Below are 12308 nucleotides of genomic sequence, written 5' to 3'. Positions count from 1 at the left end.
GCTGCTGCCCCTCTTCAGGAACCACATGTTTGTCTGGCCTCTCAACAGATACCCCTCCGTTGTGGTTGCACCTACGGTACGGCCATCTGTATCGCTGAGGCACGCAAGCCTCCCCACCACCGGCAAGGTCCATGGTTCATGGGGGAAGGATTAAGTTATGCTCTATGCAAAATTCTACAAGGCGGCTTCCTCTTTCATTTCTTCCCCCCAATCCATATTCACCTACTATGTTTCCTTCTCTCCCTTTTCCTACTGACGAATTCCAGTCACCCATGACTATTAAATTTTCGTCTCCCTTCACTACCTGAATAATTACTTTTATCTCGTCATACATTTCATCAATTTCTTCATCATCTGCAGAGCTAGTTGGTATATAAACGTGTACTACTGTAGTAGGCATGGGCTTTGTGTCTATCTTGGCCACAATAATGCGTTCACTATGCTGTTTGTAGTAGCTAACCCGCACTCCTATTTTTTTATTCATTATTAAACCTACTCCTGCATTACCCCTGTTTGATTTTGTATTTATAACCCTGTAATCACCTGACCAAAAGTCTTGTTCCTCCTGCCACCGAACTTCACTAATTCCCACTATATCTAACTTTAACCTATCCATTTCCCTTTTTAAATTTTCTAAGCTACCTGCCCGATTAAGGGATCTGACATTCCACACTCCGATCCGTAGAACACCAGTTTTCTTTCTCCTGATAACGACGTCCTCTTGAGTAGTCCCCACCTGGAGATCCGAATGGGGGACTATTTTACCTCCGGAATATTTTACCCAAGAGGACGCCATCATCATTTAATCATACAGTAAAGCTGCATGTCCTCGGGAAAAATTACAGCTGTACTTTCCCCTTGCTTTCAGCCATTCGCAGTACCAGCACAGCAAGGCCGTTTGGGTTAATGTTACAAGGCCAGATCACTCAATCATCCAGACTGTTGCCCCTGCAACTACTGAAAAGGCTGCTGCCCCTCTTCAGGAACCACATGTTTGTCTGGCCTCTCAACAGATACCCCTCCGTTGTGGTTGCACCTACGGTACGGCCATCTGTATCGCTGAGGCACGCAAGCCTCCCCACCACCGGCAAGGTCCATGGTTCATGGGGGAAGGATTAAGTTATGCTCTATGCAAAATTCTACAAGGCGGCTTCCTCTTTCATTTCTTCCCCCCAATCCATATTCACCTACTATGTTTCCTTCTCTCCCTTTTCCTACTGACGAATTCCAGTCACCCATGACTATTAAATTTTCGTCTCCCTTCACTACCTGAATAATTACTTTTATCTCGTCATACATTTCATCAATTTCTTCATCATCTGCAGAGCTAGTTGGTATATAAACGTGTACTACTGTAGTAGGCATGGGCTTTGTGTCTATCTTGGCCACAATAATGCGTTCACTATGCTGTTTGTAGTAGCTAACCCGCACTCCTATTTTTTATTCATTATTAAACCTACTCCTGCATTACCCCTATTTGATTTTGTATTTATAACCCTCTAATCACCTGACCAAAAGTCTTGTTCCTCCTGCCACCGAACTTCACTAATTCCCACTATATCTAACTTTAACCTATCCATTTCCCTTTATAAATTTTCTAACCTACCTGCCCGATTAAGGGATCTGACATTCCACGCTCCGATCCGTAGAACGCGTTTTCTTTCTCCTGATAACGACGTACTCTTGAGTAGTCCCCGCCTGGAGGTCCGAATGGGGGACTATTTTACCTCCGGAATATTTTACCCAAGAGGACGCCATCATCATTTAATCATACAGTAAAGCTGCATGTCCTCGGGAAAAATTACAGCTGTACTTTCCCCTTGCTTTCAGCCATTCGCAGTACCAGCACAGCAAGGCCGTTTGGGTTAATGTTACAAGGCCAGATAAGTTAATCATCCAGACTGTTGCCCCTGCAACTACTGAAAAGGCTGCTGCCCCTCTTCAGGAACCACATGTTTGTCTGGCCTCTCAACAGATACCCCTCCGTTGTGGTTGCACCTACGGTACGGCCATCTGTATCGCTGAGGCACGCAAGCCTCCCAACCAACGGCAAGGTCCATGGTTCATGGGGGGGAAGCAGATCTTAGGATCTTTTAATTGTTATATTTTTCCTCCTTCTTGCTCTTTAACATATAAATTACAACCTAAACATAAATGAATGATTAAGGGAACTAGTAAATACTAATTATAAATGTTGCTTCTACTTATACATTTATTGTAGATTACAAACCCCTTTATATTACAAATGTTTGTATTTCCTAACTAATATTACTGATCAATTGCCCAAATCTGCCTCTTTTTATGGCTGCGCGATCTAACATAAACAACGCGAGATGACTGACATCATCTACGTACCAAACACCTGAAGACACTGCTTTCAAAGATGATCTACAGTGGCGTGCAACCTCAATGGAAATAAAACTCATGTGATCACAGCTGTTTAGCCTTATACGCCTAATAACACGAAGCAATTAGCAATATTATCGTATGTACTGCATCTGTGCATCAGAATGATGGTTCGTGTACAAGTCTGCGATGATGGAAGAACTTCAGCCACAAAATAAACTCTTTGAAACACCAGGAGAGCAGAAGGTGATCCTCTGACTAGTATAATCTAATACTGTCTTCTCGTCTCTGTGTTCTACAGACAAGTAACGCGAACTCCCAGCCACAAGGACGGAATTCAGATAACGTCTCTGCTTGAGTATAGACAGAAGAAGTGCTCTCAATCACTGAACACTGCATATTCAATGACGAAGACCAGAATCGTATAAGTTCGTAACAGTACAGTGCCTAACCGTTCTACTATGAAATCTCCTGAGAGCGAACACAGTGTCTGTACCAACAGAGCTGACTCAAAGCGATCGTGAAACACGGGCGGTCAAATCGGAAGGCCCTTTCTCTCCATCGCAGGCTTCCCAGTAAAGCTCGGTTCCCCTCCCTCGTTAACTGCAGAAAGTGAATCATATTCTGGAAACCACGGAATATTCTCGCTCTCTACAGATTCCTCCGGAAGCCGACCTACCATATTTTATTCTTTTGTCGTCCAGCGCGGAAATTTTGCGAGCAAATGCCTATCCACGTTAATTAGGAATTCATACAATGGTACGCTTCTCAGATTAAAAATCCTCTGAAATAACCCAGCCAGCGTGATTTCCGAGGTAACGCTTCCTTGTTCCTCTCTGCTGCGACCAAGATTTTCAAAGTTTCTGGTTATCCTTCCAACCTAGCTATAACACCAGCCACTCTATTGTGCTTCAGCACTCAGGTGCCCCGACCTCTGTCTTGGGCTACTTGCTGTTTTTAGCAGGATCAACACACCTGTGCGGGCTTTTCCACCCAGGGTCTGAGTTACGCCTGCGTATTCATTGCAACTGGCGTTCCAACCTCTGCTGTATAGGCAATCATTCATTACGCCATTTTGATAGTAGTGACAATCCATCACCTTTCATGCAATAAACGTTAGCAGCTATTTCCAAGGTGTCTTCTTTAAATATATACGATGCAGAACCTATCCGCCGGCCACGGTGGCCGAGCGGTTCTAGGCGCTTCAGTCCGGAACCGCGTGACTGCTACGGTCGCAGGTTCGAATCCTGCCTCGGGTATGGATGTGTGTGATGTCCTTAGGTTAGTTAGGTTTAAATAGTTCTAAGTTCTAGGGGACTGATGACCTCAGATGTTAAGTTCCATAGTGCTCAGAGCCATTTGAACCATTTTTGAACCAGAACCTATCAAACGATACTTAATTCCGGTTTTAAATCATGGCAAGGTATGTAGATGAGCGCTTGTAAGGCGCGAAATTATAGCCACCTTACAACTTACGTATTTTTCCACGCCATGTTTTACATTGTGATGACGTTAATTGCTATTCCAATATGTTTGACACTGTTGCAGTTGGAATGGAGCTTTTCCGTGGCATTAAAATGTTGAGCAAACTTGACCGTACTTACAATGTCAGTTACATGTTAACAAGGATGGTTGTCGACAGATTAAGCCACCATCCCATGCAGAAGAGATGTGTCCTTGAAACATTAGTGGAGAGAGCTTATTTATGTGAAAAATGAACTAGATCATTTGTGAACGGCTTTTAAGAAAAATGGATTCACTGACAACGAGATAGATCGAGCACTCTACCCGAGAAGGAAAGTGCCCGACAACATTCAGGGGCAAGAACTGTCAAAGACGGTGATCATGTAATAAAATTTAGTGAGACGAGCGTGCTGGCCAGGACATCGCATTATTATGCACGCGTGTACAGAGAAGCTATAGAGATTCGGAAACACCACAAAAATTTTGATGGAAAAGATGAAGGCTTAAAGTTAGATAAGATATGGCAGTCGATTTTGCACCAACGATGCGACAATCGATTATTTTCAATCGAGAATAACGACGTTAGTCACATAGAATTACAGTCGGCCCCACGTGATGGATGGTGGTGCCCTCTATGCGCTCTATATAAACGGGACCTCCACGGCCTGGCAGACAGTCTTTGACTCACCCCTGAAGATGTTGCCCGCAGTTGGCAACGAAACGTCAGGAAGAAGAAGTTTTACACATCGGCTGCAGCCTCTCAGCCCGGAAGTTGTAACCAATAATAATATTTGTGCTTAAGGGCGGAAAATAATTCTTCCTTAAAAAAGACAAAAAAAAGGTGAAACTTACCTTCGGGAGTAATGTTCGGAGTCCTGTTTCATTTTCCAGATGAGATCGGGGTCTCGCAGCATGAGACACGGTCTGTCCAGCATGTAGAAGCCGCCGTACGGGTGTCCTTCCAGCTGGTGGTACACGTCATCCATGACGTCACACAGGTTCCTCGCGCCCAGCAGCAGGTCCCCGGCGTGGCCAACGAAGAGGAGCGAGCTCGCCTGCACGACGCCCATGCGACGCCAGTAGTTGTGGGCCACGTGGGCTCCGACCACGAGCAGCGTCAAGGCGAGGGCCGACAGCGCGGCGGTCACCCAGCCGACGTCACACACCGACCAGGCCAGCGTCGCCATGGCGGCCAGGAAGCTATCCGCGCACCCCCTAGGAGCTCCACAACCGCCTCACAACACTGTGCGTTTGCTACGTGTCCGCGTGAAATATGTACCACGACTGCTCACCTTTAGCGTCATTTATAACTGATTTTCTCTTACCAGCTACCCACTCTAGATGTAGTGGCGTTATGTAGTTGCACCTCCTCCCTTGCATCTCTTTTCTCCAAACAATAAATGGTCGCACACTCCTCGAAGCCGGATAGCGGAGTGAGAAGTTGCTGTGGTAATGATAACAACAAGAGCGTTGAAAGAATGTGAAGCATGCCTCTAGTAACGTGAAACTGAAAATCCTAGCCGCGTCCACGTCGCACAGTGTCTGTAGATTACGAGCGCGCACTGACCGTTCCGCCTGGTGGGGCCCGACCAAAGCGTCCAGTTGCCGCCTGCAGCTGTGCTGAGCGCCTCGGGACGGCCAACTGGCAGCGACTGAACCCCAGCGCTCGCCGACAGATGCAGTCTGGCCGTCACGTGACCGTCGTGACGTCAACCGTCGCTAATCTTTTCATATCGGGCGCTGAAAGCTGCTCGCTCACCAGCGACTGCCATCTCTCGTGTAACACACTGACTCACTCGACTGACCTTGACACGATTCTCGGTCTTCCGGCTGTACCACACAAGCGGTTTGTCGTGTATTTGCGTGCTTATGCAACACTGTCTCAGTTACGTGACTGGATTCGTGGTTTCCTGTCAGAGAAGTCACAGTTCGTAGTAAGTGACGGAAAGTAATCGAGTAAATCAGAAGTGATTTGTGGCGTTCCCCAAGCTAGTGTTATGGGACCTTTGCTGTTCCTTATCCATATAAACGATTTGGGAGGCAATCCGAGCAGCCGTTTTCGGTTGCTCTTTGCAGATGACACTGTCGTTTATCGACTACTAAAGTCATCAGAAGATTATAAAAATGCGAAACGATTTAGAAAAGATATCTGTATGGTGCGAAACTTGGCAATTTGCGCTGAATAACGAAAGGTTATATCAGTCAAATCTAAAGGCTGTAAATTCAACTAAATACGTAGGAATTACAATTACGAACAAGTTAGATTGGAAGGAACACACAGAAAATGTTGTCGGGAAGGCTAACGAAACACTGTGTTTTATTGGCAGGACACTCAGAAAATGTAACAGATCTACTAAGGAGACTGCCTACACTACGCTTGTCCGTGGCTCTGAGCACTATGGGACTCAACTGCTGAGGTCATTAGTCCCCTAGAACTTAGAACTAGTTAAACCTAACTAACCTAAGGACATCACAAACATCCATGCCCGAGGCAGGATTCGAACCTGCGACCGTAGCGTACGCTTGTCCGTCCTCTATTAGAATACTGCTGCGCGGTGTGTGATCCTTACCAGACAGGACTGACAGAGTACATCGAGAAAGTTCAAAGAAGGGCGCACGTTTTGTATTATCGCGAAATAGAAGAGAGAGTGACACCAAAATGATAAAGAATTTTGGATGGATGTCATTAAAACAAAGGCGTATTTCGTTGTGGGGGAATCTTCTCACGGAATGCCTATCACCAACTTTCTCCTCCGAATGCGAAGATATTTTGTTGATGCCGACCTGTATAGGGAGAACTATGACAAAATAAGGGAAATCACAGCCCGTATGGTAGGATATACGAGCATATGTCCGTTCTTTCCGCGCGCTTTACGAGATTGTATTTATAGAGAATTGTGTAGGTGCCAGGCACTTAAATATGATGTACAGAGTGTCCTCGTAGATGTAGATGTAGATGTCGAAGAGGATGAGGCGGCCGAAGTGGCCGTGCGGTTAAAGGCGCTGCAGTCTGGAACCGCAAGACCGCTACGGTCGCAGGTTCGAATCCTACCTCGGGCATGGATGTTTGTAATGTCCTTAGGTTAGTTAGGTTTAACTAGTTCTAAGTTCTAGGGGACTAATGACCTCAGCAGTTGAGTCCCATAGTGCTCAGAGCCATTTGAACCATTTTTTTGAAGAGGATGAAGAAACATGTTTTTTTTATGAAACTGCAGTACCTGTCTTGTGAAGAAGTCCGATGCAAAGTGTTTCTTCGGACATGCATATCTGTCCTAAGCTACAGGCAATATAGCTTCTATGAAACACTTGAATATATTCGCAGTTGGGAATAGGAACAACCTCCTGCTGTAAGAGGCAATGACGACAGTGAAAATTTGTGCAGACCGAGAGTCGAACCCAGTTTTCTCGCTTTACGGTCGCCTTAATCACTTCGGCAGTCCGAGTACGACTCATGTCCAGGTCAAAACTTCCATATGTCATCGTCAATGTGTCATAACTGTATTCGTGCACCCCGTTAAAGTTGTTGTCGTGCAGGGGAGACATTTTTATTTGCAACATGCACGTCCGCTGTTATTTATTTACTTATTTACACATCAAGTTCAGTAGGAACAAATTAAGAAGCAAATCTCCAAGGTCATGGAAATTACAACTTAAAAGTAATAACAGATAAAAATAAAATGTTTATGAACCCGAAAAAAGTCAGTCCATAAATTTAAGTAAACGCAATCAACAATAGAACAAGAATCAGCTTAAATTTTCAACGAAGTTCTCCACAGAATAGAAGGACTAACCCATGAGGAAACTCTTCAATTTCGATTTGAAAGCGCGTGGATTATTGCTGATATTTTTGAATTCGAGTGGAAGCTTATTGAAAATGGATGCAGCAGTGTAGTGCACACCTTTCTGCGCAAGAGTTAAGGATATTTTGCAACTGCGAATACATTTCATGGTGCTTTGTTTGATTTCTGCCGAGTATTAACTGAGTGAAAGCTACTTATTCTTGGGAATTAACTAATATTGTTAACAAGAAATGACAGTAAGGAATATGTCAAAATACCCAGACTCGTGAACAGGGGTCGACAAAGAGGTTCGTGAGCTTCCAGCACTTTGAACCGTCCGTTTCTGAGCCAAAAATATTTTTTTTAGAATGGGAAGAGTTACCTCAAAATATAATACCATACGACGTAAGCGAATGAAAATAAGCAAAGTACACTAATTTTCGTGTCGAACGATCACTCACTTTAGATCCCGTTCGAATAGTAAATACGGCAGCATTAAGTCTTTGAACAAGATCCTGAGCGTGGTCTTTCCACGACAGTTTACCGTCTGAACACCTAGAAGTTTGAACTGTTCAGTTTCACTAATCATATGCCCATTCTGTGAGATTAAAACGTCGGGTTTTGTTGAGTTGTGTGTTAGAAACTGTACAAAGTGAGTCTTACTGTGATTTAGCGTTAGTTTATTTTCTACAAGCCATGAACTTTGGTTGTGGCCGATAACTACGAAATATCAGTGCCTGTGTTGTGAAGAACTGCGATTCAATATTTCTTGGGACATGCATGTATTGTCGCCATTCCATTATACAAGTGGAAGAGGGTCATATTTGCCACTGCGAATACATTTCACGGTGCTTCGTTGTTACATATAACACTAGCGGAAATTGATTTGTAACCCTTTCGTAACCAGCGGGACATTAACGTGCCCCACAGACAAATTTATTTCCCTGAGTTCATACGGATGTGGAAGACACACATCCGTGTGGTGCTGCGATCTAGCGTTGAACTTATCAACTGACTGGAGCCAAGGGGCTCGTTGTTTGCTACCTAAGGCTCGAGCTATCGCTTCATTGTTTCAGCTGTGCAATGTGTGGCTTCTGTCTGGGCAGTTTCATGTAACTTTATTCCTGTCTGCAATAGATAAACTCAGTTAAGGTTTTACTGTCTTTTTTCCATTGTTTGCTAGAAATATAAAGATATGTGAAAATACTGATGGGTAGAACATTTTTACATCGGCCTAATGGTTTTTCTGTATGACCATTGCGGGTAGAAATTTTTTTTGCTATATACGAGGGTCACTCCAAAGGAAATGCACACTATTCTTTTAAAATCCATCTTTTATCGTACACGTTTGAAAGTTTTACAGTGTCTAGATACATCCTTTAGGAACAATATTTACACTTCACCACATAATTTCGATCCCTCTCAACTGCCTTACGCCATCTTGGAACGAAGGCCTGTATGCCCGCATGGTAAAATTCTGGACCAACCTGTTGAAGCCACTGTTTGGCAGCGTGCACAAGGGAGTCATCATCTTCAAACCTTGTACCACGAGGAGAGTCTTTCAGTTTCCCAGAGAGATGATACTCACATTGAGGCAGGTCAGGACTGTAAGGCGGATGTTTCAGTGTTGTCCATCCGAGTCTTGAGATCGCTTCCATGGTTTTTTGACTGACATGTGGCCGTGCATTGTCGTGCAAGAACAAAACATCCTGCTTTTGCCGATGTGGTCGAACACGACTGAGTCGAAGTTAAAGGTTCTCCAGTGTCGTCAGATATGCATCAGAATTTATGGTGGTCCCACTTGGCATGATGTCCGCAAGCAAGAGTTCTTCGGAAATCGAAAACAACCGTAGCCATAACTTTTCCAGCAGAAGGTGTGGTTTTGAATTTTTTTTTTTCTTGGCTGAATTTGCATGTTGCCACTCCATTGAATGCTTCTTCGTTTCTGGTGAAAAATGATGGAGCTATGTTTCATCATCTGTCACAATTCTTCTAAGAAATTCATCGCCACCATTCTCGTACTGTTCCAAAAGTTCGCTGCATACCGTTTTTCTTGTTTCTTTGTGAGCCACTGTCAACATCCTGGGAGCCCACCTGGCACAAACCATTTTTAACGTTAACACGTTCAGTATTCTGCGAACACTTCCTTCCCGTATCCCAACGTAGCGTGACAATTCGTTCACTGTGATGCGTCTGTCAGCAGTCACCAATTCGGTAACTCTCTGGACATTGTCTGGAGGGTGTGCAGTACGAGGCCTGCCGCCGCGAGGACAGTCCTCAATATTGCCGTGCCTGCTTTCATCACCTAACCTGCTAGCCCACCGACTAACTGTACTGCGATCGACAGCAGCATCTCCATACACCTTTCTCAACATCTTGTGGATGTTTCCCGCTTTCTCGTTTTCACAGCACAGGAATTCTATGACAGCACTTTGCTTCTAACGAACGTAGAGTCTAGCAGCCATCTTGAAGATATGCTGTGACGGCGCCACTCACGGGAATAGGTTGAAATAAGTTTGAAAACAAGCGGGAAGGATGTATCTACACACTGTACAACTTACACACATGCAGAATGAAAACTATATTTTTACAAAAATAGTGTGCATTTCTTTTGGAGTGACCCTCGTATTTGTGTCCAAATTTAAACTTATTATAGGTCGGTTTTCGTTAAGTTTAATGTACAGAACAGATGCACATAACATACACTTTAATCAGCAATAATATATTCTCATTCGCTGTTTGCAACAGTCTGCCAACGTTTGGGTAACTTTTCGATTCCACGATTGTAGAAATAAGGTACTTTTGAAGCTAAGAACTCGTCATGTTCGGGACGCCTTTTCATCCCGATGGGGAGTTCCTTGGAGACTGCTCGATAGAGAACGGCAAAGGTGAAAATGTGAGAGCACAAGATCAGGTGAATGAGGTGGGTGTGGAATGGTTTCCCAACCCAAACTCCGTACAGCGTTTTAGAGTGTAACAGAATGCAGGCGAGCATTATCGTGGTGTAGCAGTCTTCCTGGTCGGTGTACTTGAACTGCGCCTGCAAGACATCTCAGTGGTTGACCATAAGTGTCAGCATTGATCATTACGCTCTGGAGAAGTAATTTGTAGCACACCAAACTGTCGCTGCTCCACCAGATGCATAGCATTATATTTTGTGGATGCACGCAGGTCCTTGTACGGCGAATTGCTCGTTTGTTTAGGCTCAACCATTCGGTTCTTTTTCTTGTGTTAGCATAAAGACACCATTTATCATCACAAGTAACAATACAGTATAGGAATCATCGGTGTTGTTCACTAGACAATATATAATGAGCGTGCCGAAAAGCACACAAGGCCATCCCTTGATTCTTTGTGATTTTGGCTCAGACCACGCGGTACCCTTACACCCAATTCATGAACCTTCCCCATTGCACGTAAATTCGCACGATGGTGGAATGTTCGTATTTATCGCACCGAATACACAACCGGGGAGCACTGGTGATTTATGTGTCTAAACGATCTTCAGCAAACCCCGGAGGTCTTCCTGAACCTAGAGAGCCGCTAATGTCGAAATGATCCTCCTTAAAAGAGAGAAAACCATTTTATTGGCATGCTCTGTCCAGTGGCATTATCCACACATGCGGCGGAAATGTTTCTAGCTGCCTCTGCTGCTGTCACCCCACTATTTAACTCAAACAGAAATATATGTCAGAAATGTTCCGATTTCTCCACTTGGTACTCCATTTTCTAACTTCCACAGCTCCACTCACTATCACCAAATGACAAAATGACAATATGTAAACTCAAATAGCAGCAGTCAATTGCAAATAAAAAATGACAATCGAAAAATAAAGTCATAGCAACAAGAATACCAACATGCAGACCAAAGACGTTACGATCTTATGCACCAGCCAAACATATTTATTCTGCACTGTAATATTATTTTAATTCACTTAATTTAATATGAAATAATAAACTCCACATAGTTTCGGTTTGATTTTTTTCTTTATATTTCTCCTAGTTTACATTTCTCCTATTTTAAGAAGAAGGTGAGAAGAAAGATGGCCACATTTTCCCCCACTGTTACAGATCCACTTAATGAAACTGTTTTTTTTCTATTGAAACTTCCAAATGAAAATAAAAGAGACGGTGCCACCATTTGGGTGACCTGTTTCCAAAAGTATATCTTTCTCTCGGCTGATGGAACCGGTTAACAGCTCCCATTACAGCTGTGTGCTCAGCTGTGAATGCAGGGCAGGATATAGCTGAGGCTGTACCATCTCCATTGTTTTATTGTGGAGGATTTTATATCTGGAGGACAAGCGACTGACATAACTGTAATTGGCTTATTATCTTGTCATCTTACTGTTAATACACATCCTTTTGATTGGATAATGACCTTCGCTTGTACACAGCTGGAGAAAGTTTTGCAACAAGGAGGCGATGCAGGCCGGGCAGCACACAGAAATAACAGGTATTTATTAATTTCATAAGTAGCTAATTCAAAGTAGCACTCATGTATACGGTCATGATTTGAAATATTTCAAAAAACTCTTACGCTATGAATAAATAAATTTGTTTGACATAGTAATGGTATCTGTTTTCTCCGATTCTTACAGATGACAATCCGCAGTAAAACATTCGTTGTAACTGGTATGAAACGTCCCCTTTTTGAAGAATTATACAAGACTGTGCTTTAACTGACACACTATATTTTTTAGCGCAACGCAATCTGAC

The 12308-nt window shown here is 43.7% G+C and overlaps 1 protein-coding gene across 1 annotated transcript in view; it reads right to left on the bottom strand.

The window, feature by feature from the left end:
* LOC126198810 (probable cytochrome P450 6a13) overlaps positions 1-5447 on the bottom strand; it is a 115240-nt gene extending 109793 nt beyond the window's left edge. The window contains exon 1 of the mRNA XM_049935380.1: positions 4663-5447. Within this exon, the coding sequence (XP_049791337.1) occupies positions 4663-4997 (335 nt within the window). The 5' untranslated portion in view covers positions 4998-5447. The remainder of the gene's footprint in view (positions 1-4662) is intronic.
* Between the last annotated feature and the right edge of the window lie 6861 nt (positions 5448-12308).

This window comes from Schistocerca nitens, chromosome 8 (genome assembly GCF_023898315.1).
Source record: "Schistocerca nitens isolate TAMUIC-IGC-003100 chromosome 8, iqSchNite1.1, whole genome shotgun sequence".
NCBI lineage: Eukaryota > Metazoa > Arthropoda > Insecta > Orthoptera > Acrididae > Schistocerca > Schistocerca nitens.
This window is presented reverse-complemented; position numbering and strand designations above follow the sequence as displayed.